At 38.4% G+C, this 13123-nt stretch overlaps 1 protein-coding gene across 4 annotated transcripts in view; it reads right to left on the bottom strand.

The window, feature by feature from the left end:
- Positions 1 to 13123, bottom strand: part of nudt6 (nudix (nucleoside diphosphate linked moiety X)-type motif 6) — a 222832-nt gene that overhangs the window by 132212 nt on the left and 77497 nt on the right. For 3 of the 4 annotated variants that reach the window (XM_072584197.1, XM_072584196.1, XM_072584198.1), the window contains one exon: positions 9487 to 9542. The exons of the other annotated variant lie outside the window; for it this stretch is intronic. In XM_072584197.1, the coding sequence (XP_072440298.1) occupies positions 9487 to 9542 (56 nt within the window). The remainder of the gene's footprint in view (positions 1 to 9486; positions 9543 to 13123) is intronic. 4 annotated transcript variants of the gene reach the window in all.

Here is a 13123-nt window from a genome sequence, read left to right as displayed (position 1 = left end):
CTATTAGGATAGTTCCGACCATGGGTTGTGATCTTACCAAACTGGCCATAGTAATCAGCTGTCAGGAAAATTCAACAGAGAAAACAGAGAGAGATTTTTTGGTAGGTTCAACTACCTGCTTACTTCCACTTTGCCCACAGAAAAATTTCAGAACACGGCATGATTCGGCAGCACTAGCCCCATGAACCCTTCCATCGTGGACATTGACACTGCACTTTCAGGGAGTCATTGCCAATATCTTCCAATGTATTGGCACGACACTTGCAAGGACAAACTGGTTTGCAGGAGACACTAGTAACCAGCAGTGTATAGTTACACAGGGAAAGGAGCCCATTACATGATGTAGACTAGCCTGCCTATCAGGACTGCTCCCTTGCTCTTTCAGCGCACATTTATGTGGTGTCTACTGGCATATATGCAGCATACATGTATTGCCTTACCCTGCCATGATTCACATTGGCAAATGGCATAGTTGCACAACCAAGCAGATGGCTGTGCTGCAGTCCTCAGCCAAGTGCAAGTGCATCTTGCCATGCGTCAGTGTGGCACATCGGTCTATTACTTGCACCATGTGGTTTCAGTATTTGTGCCAAATACACAGCATTTAAAGCAAGCAGTATAACATGTCTAGAAGTCTTAGAGAAGGAATGTGAAGACTATGGGGATGCCTAGTCATTCAGGGTGGTCCAGCATAGTTAATCAAGAACAGTCCCAGACGTTGGCCATGATCAGGCATCCGTTTGGAGGTGGCATTGCACAGGAGGACAGTGCCTTTATCCTCCAGAGTAAGGGTCATGTTCAGTCCTTTGTCTCCATAGGTAATAATTTGGGAATGTGGGAAGGACGTTGCAGTTGGACATGTGTCCACAAGTCTAGAGAAGTGAGGGTTAGTACTAGTAGATCAAGTTGCTTGAGTGAGTGGGCCACAGTTGTGCTCTTAACTTTGTCTGTAGAAATTATGGGGACAGTGTTGGAAATTGGGGTCCCTTTTAAAAATGTGTGCAATTTGAAATATATCTGAAGTAACTAACATAAGGGAATGCATAGTGAAAATGAACTGAAGAAAAGGTTTCAGACTCGTGCATCTATTTGACAAAATGGCTACTGTAACCTGAAGAGCAGCAAGATACATTTTAAATGAGAAGGCACTGACACACAATCCAAAGAGATTGCTATGAGTGGGTATAAATTAAATTAAAATGAAATGAATTGAGAATTAAGACAATTGAAGGCTAAGGAAAGAACATGCTAAATAAGAAAATTCCACCGTATAGGTATAGGCGAGGGAGAGCTGCTGAACTTAAAGGGCTTATATAATTGGTTATTCTAATCAAATGTACCGTAATCAGCTAAGGATAAGCCAAAGTTCTCAAAGGATGAGGAAGAAATACAAAAACTTGATATAAGGAAAAATGAAAGCAAAAATCAGGGAGACCAAAGAGTGAGATATCTGTCCCACTTGGAAGCCCACGTTCTGCTGCCAACTTACTGAGACAGCTATAATAGGAGGTTCCATACATAATATCATAGCACTGAGAATAAATATCGCCATGCAGAATGAGGCACTTAAGGCCACCCAATTCCCTCTTTGTCTCTAAATCTCAGTTCAATCCTAGATAATGACCAGTACCTCAGAAAACAACATTTAGTTAAAGTGGTTCAACCAAAGAAATGGAAGAAATTCAAAAGCCAGGACAGTGTGTCTGATATGATCGATTCTACAATATCAGTCAGATCCCTGGGTTGAGGATGTTGCCCCTTATGTATAACAGCTGCTCAAATGTTAATATTAGCAGTTCCTTTAGCTTTATTATGTCAGCTGCAACATAACATCAAGAAATTAAGGATCTAAACTTGAACCTTAGAAATAAATAGGTTAGTTAAAGATAATTGTGAGATGTCATTAAATATATTTCCTTCTCAAAGGGAGGACTGTTGAAATTGGGGTGCCTTGTTAAACATTGTGCATTTATTATTCCATACTGAATAGTTCCTGCACAGTTTGAGACCACATTTAACTGTGTTACAGTAGTAACTACCCTTCCACAAAAATTATCAATAGCCACAAATCCTGACTATTAGGGCAATATTTTTGAAAATAAAAGTTTTGTGCTTTGAAGACATGAAACTTAATTTTCAAATGAGATGGGCAATGGGTGATGGTTATTCAATGACACGAATAGGTGTCCAATGGTTATTGACAAAAGGATTCAGACAATTGATTGACACAGTATAAACTACCTGGCCCTAGAAATAGATTATATCAATAAATACTCTGGGGCAGAGGGTGGTCTTCACAGAGTGGTTATCTTCAGGCGGTCATTGTAGGCAACTGTCCTTATTGGGTGATTCGTGTCAAGCAGTCTTCAGAGAACTGTTTTCTCCAGATGATAAATAAACCAGAAGAGGAGGAAGATCCAAACTAGTGTCTCCTAACACCTCAGCTAGATAATAGACAACTTTGACAAGATCCATGCATTCTGCATTAAGTCCTGTTTTCCCTCTGGTATCAGTGTACAATGTCAATGGCCATGGTTGTAGATTTTTCTCCTCAACCTGTTCAGAGATGTTATGAGACGCCTCTGGAGCAAGAGGTATTTGATCCCAGGCCTCCTCGTTCAGATGTAGAGCACTGCTACTGTGCTATAAGAGACTCTGGTCATGGTTATATACTGTCTTTTTCTAGTTGACTAATGTATCATATCTGAATTACTGTATAACAAACTCAAAAAACTCAGGAAATTGCCACAAATTGTCAACTGCATATATTAAGTAACTGTGATCACAAACTCATCCAAAATCAACAGCTTGAAGAAGGAAGGAACAGGTAGCTGTTGAAGTCACATGTATACAGCTTGGATGATGACTTGGGGAAGAGTGAAGCCTGTGGAGTTGACAGAATGGGAACATAGAAAGAAGGGGGTGATATTGGGGATCATGATGGTGCGTTAACATTGAGGCTGAAAGCCACTCAGAAAACCTGTTACAATTGTGAAGCACATAGTTAGAGTGCAACATTGAGGAGATCGGGTGCAAAGGAAATTGCAATAGGCAGGGTAAGTGAGCTGGCTTATGAGGAAGGGGCCTGCTTCTGCAACCAGTCACTGGGCATTCATATGGTGATAATCTTGTCCTGTAACACAATAGCTTTGCAATACAGGCATGCAGGGTCCCGACTTTCCGGCCATCCTACAGCACTGGACATCTTGGTTTCATATTCCTGTCACTGTTGCTGGAGAACTCTTCAGATGTACATTCCTGTGCACACAACCAAAGATGAAGGGGAGCAGTCTAAGGTGTCATAGTGAGCTGATGCCATGCACGTAGATTGCTAAGTCTGCTCCCATATTAGCAGTCATATCACCCTAAACACTGTACCAGGTTAATGGCCAAGGAATGATGCACAGCATGACAAAGTATCTATAGTCAAAACAGATAGGGAAAGAATCACAAGAACAGTGAAGTGCAAAGGAGTATGAAATATAATAACTATTGAAAAAAACAATGAAAACTAAACTTTCAACTATTTACAACATATGGTATGCTGGATAAACAGTTTTCATGCATTTTCCAGTCATCACGCTCATAAGCTGTTGGTAGAACTTTATCCTTCTCTCCTTCCCTCTGCAATGTACTGAGCTCTCCTGCTCCACAAATGGGAGGAGAGCCTGTTCTGTAGTGGGCGGTCCTCTACTTTTAGCTGGGCAATCTTGGGGGATTTATCCGAACAGGTCAAACAAGCAGCGGGTCTTCTTGCCAGAGGCAATTTGACCGTCTTCACCTGGAACTTCCAAAGGTCAGACGTGGTGTGGGGGGAGCAGGCAGAGTGGAGGTTTGACCACATCTGCATGCTCCTAGGTGTCAGAGCATGAGGGCTGGCGGGAAGTGGGTGAGGTTGCACAAATAAGTGTGAGATAGCAAACAGCAAAATACAGCACCTACCCTAGTGGAGTGGAGAAGATAATTGACCTTCTTATACTGCTCCCAGTCATCCTCAATCTGAAGATGGCACCTACCCAGGTGAAGATCTCCAACCATGGTGGCATGGCATGTTGTTGTGGCCTCTCTGCCTGTCCTCCAGGAAGAGGACTGCTTTCTACTTCTCCTTCCACGAGGATCACCAAGTCCCTCTCGGTGTGGTGCCAGCCTCCCCTTCTTCATAACCTCTCCTCACTCCTTCCAGAGCTGAATAGCACAACTTCCTGATGGCTGCACCCCTGCAGCTGTGCAGGGGCTTTGGAAGATAGCTTGGCTGCAAGGGATTCTGGTCTTGGGAGGGCCTCCGCTGAGTGGTGAGTTGCTTCAAGAACGGCATGTGATAAGATGGGGTGGGAATTGGAAGTGATTCTTGCCACAAGGGTTCAAATGGCAATTAATGTGGTAGGTTTGGTAAAATATGTTGAGAAAGCTCACTCAGCCTTGCAGCAAGAATCATTCCATAAAACTCAACACAACTCACTCTTTGCTAACAAATATCAAAGATTCAGCTCTGAAATTGAACATAATTCTGTTATCACTGATGAACCACAACACCTCATTGATCACCAGTTTTGAGTTACTAGATCTGTTCAGAATCTATTCCATCCAGTAGGCTGGTGGTGCCACACAACCCAATGCACATATTGTCAAAGTGAAGGATTTTGTCAGCAAAAGAACTATGCAGTGTTCACTCCAGCTGATACTGCCATAGACAAATGCATTCTTGACAAGTACATTGGTGAGGATGAAGCCAAATAATTTTTCCCTCTCATTCATTCAGCATTCCTCACCTACAGTAACTCCAGTCTAGCAGCTATGTCTTTTGGGACTTAGTCAACTCGGCCAGTAGTGGTATTAATAAGCCACTCTTGGTGATGGACATTAAAATTCCCTACTCAGAGTACATTTGTGGATACTAAGCTTCAGTGCTTTCTTCAGTGATTCCTTCAACTGATTTTCAACATGGAGCAATAGTGATTCATCAGCTGGGATGGTGTGTTAGGTGGTAATCAGCAGGAGATTTTCTTCCCAATTTTTGACCTGATGCAATGAGACTGCATGGGCTCTACAGTCAATACTGAGGATTCCCAAAACAACTCCCTCCTGCCTGTACATCCCTGTGCCACTATCTCTAGTAGATCTGTTCTGCATATGGGGCAAGACATACTTAGGGATGGTGATTGGGGTTTTCCTGTAAAATATGGCTTCATGAGTGCCACTATGTCAGGTTCTGGGACTGCTTTCTTAATGTTTGCACTATTAGATGCTCTAAAGAGGACTTTACAGGATTGACAGGACAGGGTTTGCTATTCTTCTTTCCAGCGCCTAGGTTATTGGTGGTCTGTTCAGTTTCATTCCTTTCTTTAAACTTTATAGCAGCCAGACTGAATGGCTTGGCAAGACATTTCAAATGGTATTCAAGTGTCAACCACATTTCTCTAGGTAAAGATGGAAGATTTCCTTCCCTGAAGATGATGAGTTAACCTGACTGATTTTTTTAACAATTCACTTTGTTTTCTCATTAATCTGGGTCACCTTTAGGGTAGCATTTGATTCCAGATTTATTAACTATTGGTTTACTAGTCCAGTGACATTATCACTATGTTCTTAATAATAGAGATTCTATCTTAACGGTTGATAAATCTGAGGAATTCTTTAGCACAGAGGATTGTTGAGGCTGGGCTATAAAGTATATTCAAGACTGAGATAGACAGATTTTTAATTAGTAAGGAAATCAAGAGTTATAGGCAATATACAAGAACGTGGAGTTGAAGATTATCAGATCAGCCGTGATCTCACCGAATTGTGGAGTTGACTTGGCAGGCTGAATGATCCACTTTTGCTCCTGTACCCTATGGTCCTATGTTCTTGTACAATAGAGCTTCTTTTATAGCTGTATCAGAAAGTACTGGCACTTTCTGACAACCATGGATGCAAATCTCCAATTCAGTCTATTCCAGGCCATTTAGTGCCATCCGATAAATGTTTAATCTCATACTTGTTAATCCTTCCTGTATATATTATCATACTCTTAATTTGCTACTGCCGTCTATCTGCCCATTTTACTAACTTGTTCATGTTATCTCTTGGATGGAACAGAAGGGGTGACATTTCAAATATGTTGTGTGGCAACCACATTACTTGATTGCCTGCTAAAATACACTAGACATGGGTGCTGAAATCTGCGTCCACCAGCTGATGTAAATAAATAATTAAAGGTTAGTTAATCTTAGAGTAAGCCTAATATTGCTTAATAATACAATTTATATGTATAGCTGGTGTGGTCAAATTTGCATCGGATGCATTTCAACAGGATGTCACTTTTGCTTTTTTATCTGCACCACTGGTCCAATCCCACTTCCTGGCTTTGGAGATCTCCCTGTCCTAAAAGAACCTAGGGGCTTTTGGGGCAGCTATCTATTTTTTTTGTGCACCATTCTGCAGTTCAGGCAGTGCCCAATACTAAGCTAATGTGTTGGACAATTCTCCACTTTTTTGGGTATACTGAAACAATTTCACTAGGATATGGCTAGTTCTGGAGCACAAATCTTTCACACTACCATCAGGATGTTTCAGAGCCATTAGCCTATTTTGTATCATGTGGAGTGAATTAAACTGGCATCTGTGGGAACCTCAGAAGGAGGCAATTCTGGAATGAAACTGATTGCAAATGTTTCACAGGTAAAGAAGAAAATGAATAAAGAAATAAGAGCAACGTTAAAACAAAACAAATAAAGATTAAACGAAGTACATTGAAATTAAGGATGAAAATGACCATCAGGAATATGAAGAGTTAGTAAAGATGTTAAAAAAAAAGCAAACACAATTTAAAAACAAAATTTTCAAAGAATATCACAACGTATTTTATAGACACACAAAATTAGGTATGAATAGGGTCATTAAGGGATGTGCAAATATGCTCATCTATAATGACGGTGAAATTACAGAAATAATTGCCTCAGTGTATATCAGCATAACTAAGAGACTGCACATAACATTACAAGAAAAGGCCCCAAGATATAGACATTTTAGTTTGAAAGAGGGCTGATAATTGATAAATTAGTTAAAATTATAAATATATATGGTTTGGATGGTTTGCACCCTTGCATATTAAAAAAAGGAAGGGATAACAAAGGCAAAATCTATTAAATTGACAAAAGAATTGCCTAATAAAGGATGTGGTGACTGGGGACTAAAGGTTAGCTAATATTATTTGTATATTTGGAAAGGGAAATAGAAAAAAATCAAGCTTTCTCAAACTCTAAGAAACTTTCTCAATAAAATTAAACCTTTTTTTATAAGCCGTAAGAGGACTCTAAATTTACAGGCCACCCTTTGGTAACCCATGCTGCTCTATGCACCCTCCCAATACCCCCTTACAGCCCTCATGCCAATTCCCTACCAACTTGTGACCTCTCACTTAACACTCTACACGGCCAATCCACCTGGTATCAAACACAGGCAGACCTCAGGAGATGTGTTTCAGATTAAATAATGTTTTAAATATCAATTACAGTCTCCACTACATTAAAAGAAAATCACTCTCATTTGTGAAAATCCATTCAGTGCTTTTAAATCTCTTCAAGGCCTTAATCCCTGATAAAAACAAGTGTTTATATTCACTATCCTGCATCAAATACAGCTAATCATCTAATAATTTATTTGAACAGTCAACTAAACTGTGAATTTACAGTTTCTGTAACCATAATTTATGAAGCTGTCAAGTATTAATAATAGGAGAAAGTGAGGACTGCAGATGCTGGAGATCAGAGCTGAAAGTGTATTGCTGGAAAAGCGCAGCAGGTCAGGCAGCATCCAAGGAGCAGGAGAATCGACGTTTCGGGCATGAGCCCTTCTTCAGGAAAGTATTAATAATACCATAAGAATAACACATTTGACCATGTTAATAAACAGCTATTGGAATGACTAGAACATTTTTTCATCTCTCTCAGGCACAGATAGGCTTTTTTCCCCCAATTTTTAAAAGCTGGTTATTTGAATAACTTGGTCATTTGAGATCTTTCAACTATTATAGACACAGGCACACAATTTTTTTTTTCATTTGTGGAGGATTGGTCTTTTAAACAACTATGGCAGTTTAAATCCAGGTCTTCACTGCCAGTTTTTAAGATTTTCACAATCTTCACAACTCTATGGAAATCCAAGCCAAAGATTTAGTCGTAAAAAGCAAAGGAATGAAATTTGTCATCCCAGTACGAGTGCATTTCTTTAAATTGTTGGCGAAACATAAACTACCAATTCAACATACAAAACAGTGATATCAGAAACAAAACAGGATCACATGAAAGATATATTTTATATATATGTATATATATCTCACAAAACCTTTAGCGAAATAGGATTTCCTTGGACTGGAGCTACTGAATACCATCAACTGCAATGTGTATTGGGGTCCTGTAAAATAAATGTTCCCCTCTTAAGATACCGGTAGTTTCAAATGTAGCTACTCTGTACCTAAATGGGTAACAAAAACATTTGGGTGTGCTAACATATCGCAAATTATTCTGCAGTTCTTATGCTGTAAAATTCGTCAACAAAAGTATGAGATTCTCCTGGACATCATAACTACTCCAATAACGGTTTGAGTCCAAATCAAAATATTTTATAATTTTGTTTTCAAACAAATTGCCTGAACTCTCTTAAGTTTGCAGCCCCTTCAACTTGTTTTGTTTGGCAGTGTAAACATGGATGCCTAACTTGCATTCAGCCTGTGCAGAAATCTTTGAGTTGCTGTGCAAATGCAAACACAGATTGCATAAGTTGTCAAGAAGGACGGTCAGATTTTGAAATCATATGCTGCAGGTAACGATCGAGCCCTCCACTATCACCTGATGAAGGAGTGTCGCTCCAAAAGCTAGTGTGCTTCCAATTAAACCTGTTGGACTATAACCTGGTGTTGTGTGATTTTTAACTTTTTCCATATACTTTGCTATGCTTGATTTTTGGTAAGTTCTCCAGCTATTAACTTGTACCCTAATTCTTAAATCCAGATAATTTAGTTTGGTAATATTGTGGATGGAAGCATAAAGTCACAATGAGTAGATTTTCCTAATTTTTGTGCAGAATGTCAAATGCAGCCTTATCTGTTCCCCATTTAAGTAAGTGCTTCACACTGGACATCAATTATCTGACTGGTATATGATTATGAGTTACAATTGGTTCTGCTATAACGCATGTTTCTTCAACATGAATTGGCTTTATCACAACTGAAGAATTTAGACTGCTATTTGTGGAACGTGAACGCTCCTTACCTGTATTGACAATAATGCAATTCCGGCCCCATTAGCTGAGATGTCACAACTATTGCGATATTTTTATAATGCGAGGTCACATAAGAACGGAACTATCGCATTATATCAGAACCCCCTGTATTGAATTTTTCTAGCAACAATCAGACAAACACTGTTATGCACCAATAATTGGCTTTTTCTTGGAATGTCAGGCTTACCCAACAGGAATGTAATATGTTATTGCTATTCAATTTACCTTATTTTTATCTTGCACAACCAGAACTTTACCAGTGGCTTCATCAAACACAGCACCTGCAGGATGGACAAGAAACAAAGCCTGAATACGTGCCCAATTTGCAGTACAGGATTTGGAGATCACAGGAGATTAGCATGAAATAAATTTCTGCAAACAATTATTACAGAAAGTAAAACCTGAGTGTCCTTTTTATAAGTTAATATCTTCAAATGTTTGTGTTTATTCTAAGGTTGCTAGGTTGTGGATGTAAAGGTGTGGAAGTAGAGAACTAGATTGCCCAGGTTTCCTTTTCTGCCTTGTTTTGGGGTCCTGCCAAGATAGGGACTTCAATCGGCCACTGAACTGGCCATACTTCTGGGTCAAGAGTCTTAGCCTCTGCTAGGTAGTTGTAATATTTTTAGGGTGGACTTTTTGCGTAACAAGCCTCAGAAACTTCTTAAAACAGGAGAACCAAGCAATAGTGACCTGTCTTTTTCAATGCTACACTTGGTAGTCCTGTGAAAGTATTTATCTCACCCCTTCCTTTAAGTGATCTCCCAAATAAAGTTAAGTATTTTTAAAAAAAAAATTCTTGATTTATTCAGGTAGATAAAGAAACACTAATAATTCACAAAGGCAGTGCTGTAACCATCAGAATTCATCATAAAACAAAAGAAAAACAAAGAATAAAAGAAACAAAGACAGAGTGTTGGAGAAACTCAATAGGTCTGGCAGCATCTGTGGAGACAGAAACAAAGTTAACATTTCAAGTCCAGTGATACATCATCAGAATATGTAGTCTGACTTTAAAAAGTGTTTTACTTCTTGTAAGCTGTCTCTCCTTCACTCACATACTGTTGGTTTGTGTTTGCTTTTCTCAGAAGTTCAAAAAAAGCTTTGCATATTCTCCATTAAGTGTATCATAGAAGACATCAGTTAACTGATAAGTATATGAATGGTGACTTTCAGGTAGTTACTTCATAAAACTAGATACTGGGCAATGTGAAAATAAGACTCTGATGAAAGTAAGAAACTAAGGTCACTGAACCTAATAAGGTTTTTATAGTAGATACAAATTTGCAGCAAACCATTTCTTAGAATCATAGTAGCCTACACTAGAAAATTAGGTATACAAGCTGTTGGTCAATAACACTTTAGGTTATGGTTTTTCAAGTGAATATCAAAGTCTTTTTAAATGTGATGAATATTTTCACTTCTATTTCCCTTTCAGACAGTGATGTTGTCTATTCACTGGGTGAAAAGAAAAATTCTCATCTTTCTCTAATCCTACTAACTACTGTAAATTAATTTCCTTCGGTAATTGACCTCTCTGTTAAGGGCTTGGGCCCCTTTTATCCATTGTACCTATGCACCTCATAATTTATTACTTCTCAATTAAGTCTCCAATCAACTGCTTCAATTGTAGAGAAAACAATCCCAGTCTGTTCAACCTTTCCCCAGAGCTAAAAAATTGAAGTCCTGGTAATAGCCTCATAAATCTCCATTTTATTCTCTCTAGTACAATCATAGCATTTCTGTATTGGGATGACTAGAGTCCTAGTTATGGTCTAATAAGTGTGTTTACAAATCTAGCACAACTTCACTGGACTAATATTCTATACTTCATCTATTAAAGGAAATACACCCCTCTCCCTCCCCCGCCTTAGTGATTTTAACTATCTTAAGTCTTGCTACATTCAGGAATCTGTGGACAAGCAGTCTAAGATCCCTCTACTTTACACTTCCCGGTGTTCTATTTATTGTGCATTATCTTGGCTCATTTTCTCTTCCCAAATGCATTATCTCCATTTCTCTGGATGGAGTTCTATTTTCCATTTTTTAAATTTACCTGACCAGTCCATTAATATAGCTTTAAAGCTTTCTTCCTCACTTTCTCAAAAGCCAATTTTCATATCATCTACAAACTGCTTAATGATGTTCCCTACATTTAAATATAAACCATTGATATATACGTTGCAAGGATATAGTACTTATCCCTGTGGTCTCCATAGAAACAGCTTTTTAGTCTCAAAAATGCCTGTCAACCATTACCCTTTACTTTTTGCCACTCAGGCAATTTTGGATCCAACTTGGCATTTAGGTTAACTAGGGTGACCTAAACCTTGTTTAAAGATCTAAACCTTGTTAAAAGCCTCCCTAAAATACATTTTGAACCAGATCAATTGTGTGACCCTCATTGACCTCCTCAAAATTCAATCAAGTCATCAAACATGACCTTCCTATTTAAAAAAAGATGATCCTGCCCTTTCTGGCTATCTCCTTGCTATTCATGTATTTACTAACATCCTTGGATTTTCTTAATTTTACTTGTCAGCTTTTTTTTCCAAACACCTTTTGCTCCTAATTTCCTATTTTTTTGTTGCACTTTCTATGATGTCAGAGGAATTATGCTGTATTAAGCTCTCGTGTCTCCAGGTTCTTTTTGTTTCTCGTTCTAGCCTTACATCCCTTAATATTCAAAGGGCACTAGATTTGAGAATACAGTATTGTTTTTCTTTGTGGGAATATATGTGTTCTGTATTCTCACTATTTCCTCTTTGAATGCCTTCCACTGCTTTGTCATGAATTTACTTTAAAATTGCTGTTTCCAATCAACCTTTGCAAATGCTAGCCTTTGAAAATTGGCTTTTCTCCACATACATTACACATTACAAATGTTCCCTTTTGAAATCTTGTACTGCTGAAAGTTATAAGGAGGCCAGTTCTGCTGTGAATCATAAATATTTCTAGAAAACATTATACCACAGAACCTGCAACTTGGATTAAAAACCAAGCCAGAAGTATTCCTGAGAAAAGGTGAGTACATTGACTGGAGAAGGAGTCAGTCTCTGAAACATCAAAAAAAAATGACTGCTTTGATAAATATAAAATGTATTTTGATAAAACAGCCACATAGACATATGTATATTTACATAATAGTTTACAGTTAATCTTCAGGTACAAATGGAAAAACGGAGGTTAGCAAAGCAAAATGTGGTTGACTCTAAACTGGCTTTTTGGCAATTAGAGGATGGGCAATAAATTCTGGCCTAGCCAGCAATGCCCTCATCCTATGAATGAATAAAAAAAATTGTAGAACACTGAACTTTAATTAAATTTATCAGTGAATGTAGTTTGGTATAATGAGATTCATGTAGATCAAGATCATGTAGCTAATTTCATGACTCTGATATCAGTAACAAAGAGAGAAGACCAGTCTAGAATGAAATGTGAAGAGAGGTCTTAGATATAATAGTAGATAGCTGTATTTGATAACCTACTATGTGCAAGTGTAAGTGAAGGGGTGTTGCAATACATAAGGGATTGAAAAGCCTTAATGATAAAGAGTAAGTTGCCTCAGGGGCAGTGGTTGTGCAGACACCCACAGCTCAAGACAATCCAGATGGATGTCTCATTGTGTATACATCAGTTTTGGTTAAAGGGACAACATATGGTAGGTAGTTCATTCACCAACTTGACAGAAAGTCTATATGGTTGAGATTGAAAGTATTCAAAAAGAAATTAGTGAAAAAAAAATCATTAAGGCCAATTGGTTGATTTAGTTTTATTCACATACGCTAAATTAATCTCAAGTTTTATGTCAAAGTAATAGGCATCCCCAAAAAAATATTTTTCAGGGTTTGCTAAAGGATGTAGA

Source organism: Chiloscyllium punctatum, chromosome 14 (assembly GCF_047496795.1).
Source record: "Chiloscyllium punctatum isolate Juve2018m chromosome 14, sChiPun1.3, whole genome shotgun sequence".
In the NCBI taxonomy this organism is placed as follows: Eukaryota; Metazoa; Chordata; class Chondrichthyes; order Orectolobiformes; family Hemiscylliidae; genus Chiloscyllium; species Chiloscyllium punctatum.
The sequence above is the reverse complement of the archived record's forward strand: the minus strand, read 5'-3'. Positions and strand labels throughout refer to the sequence as shown.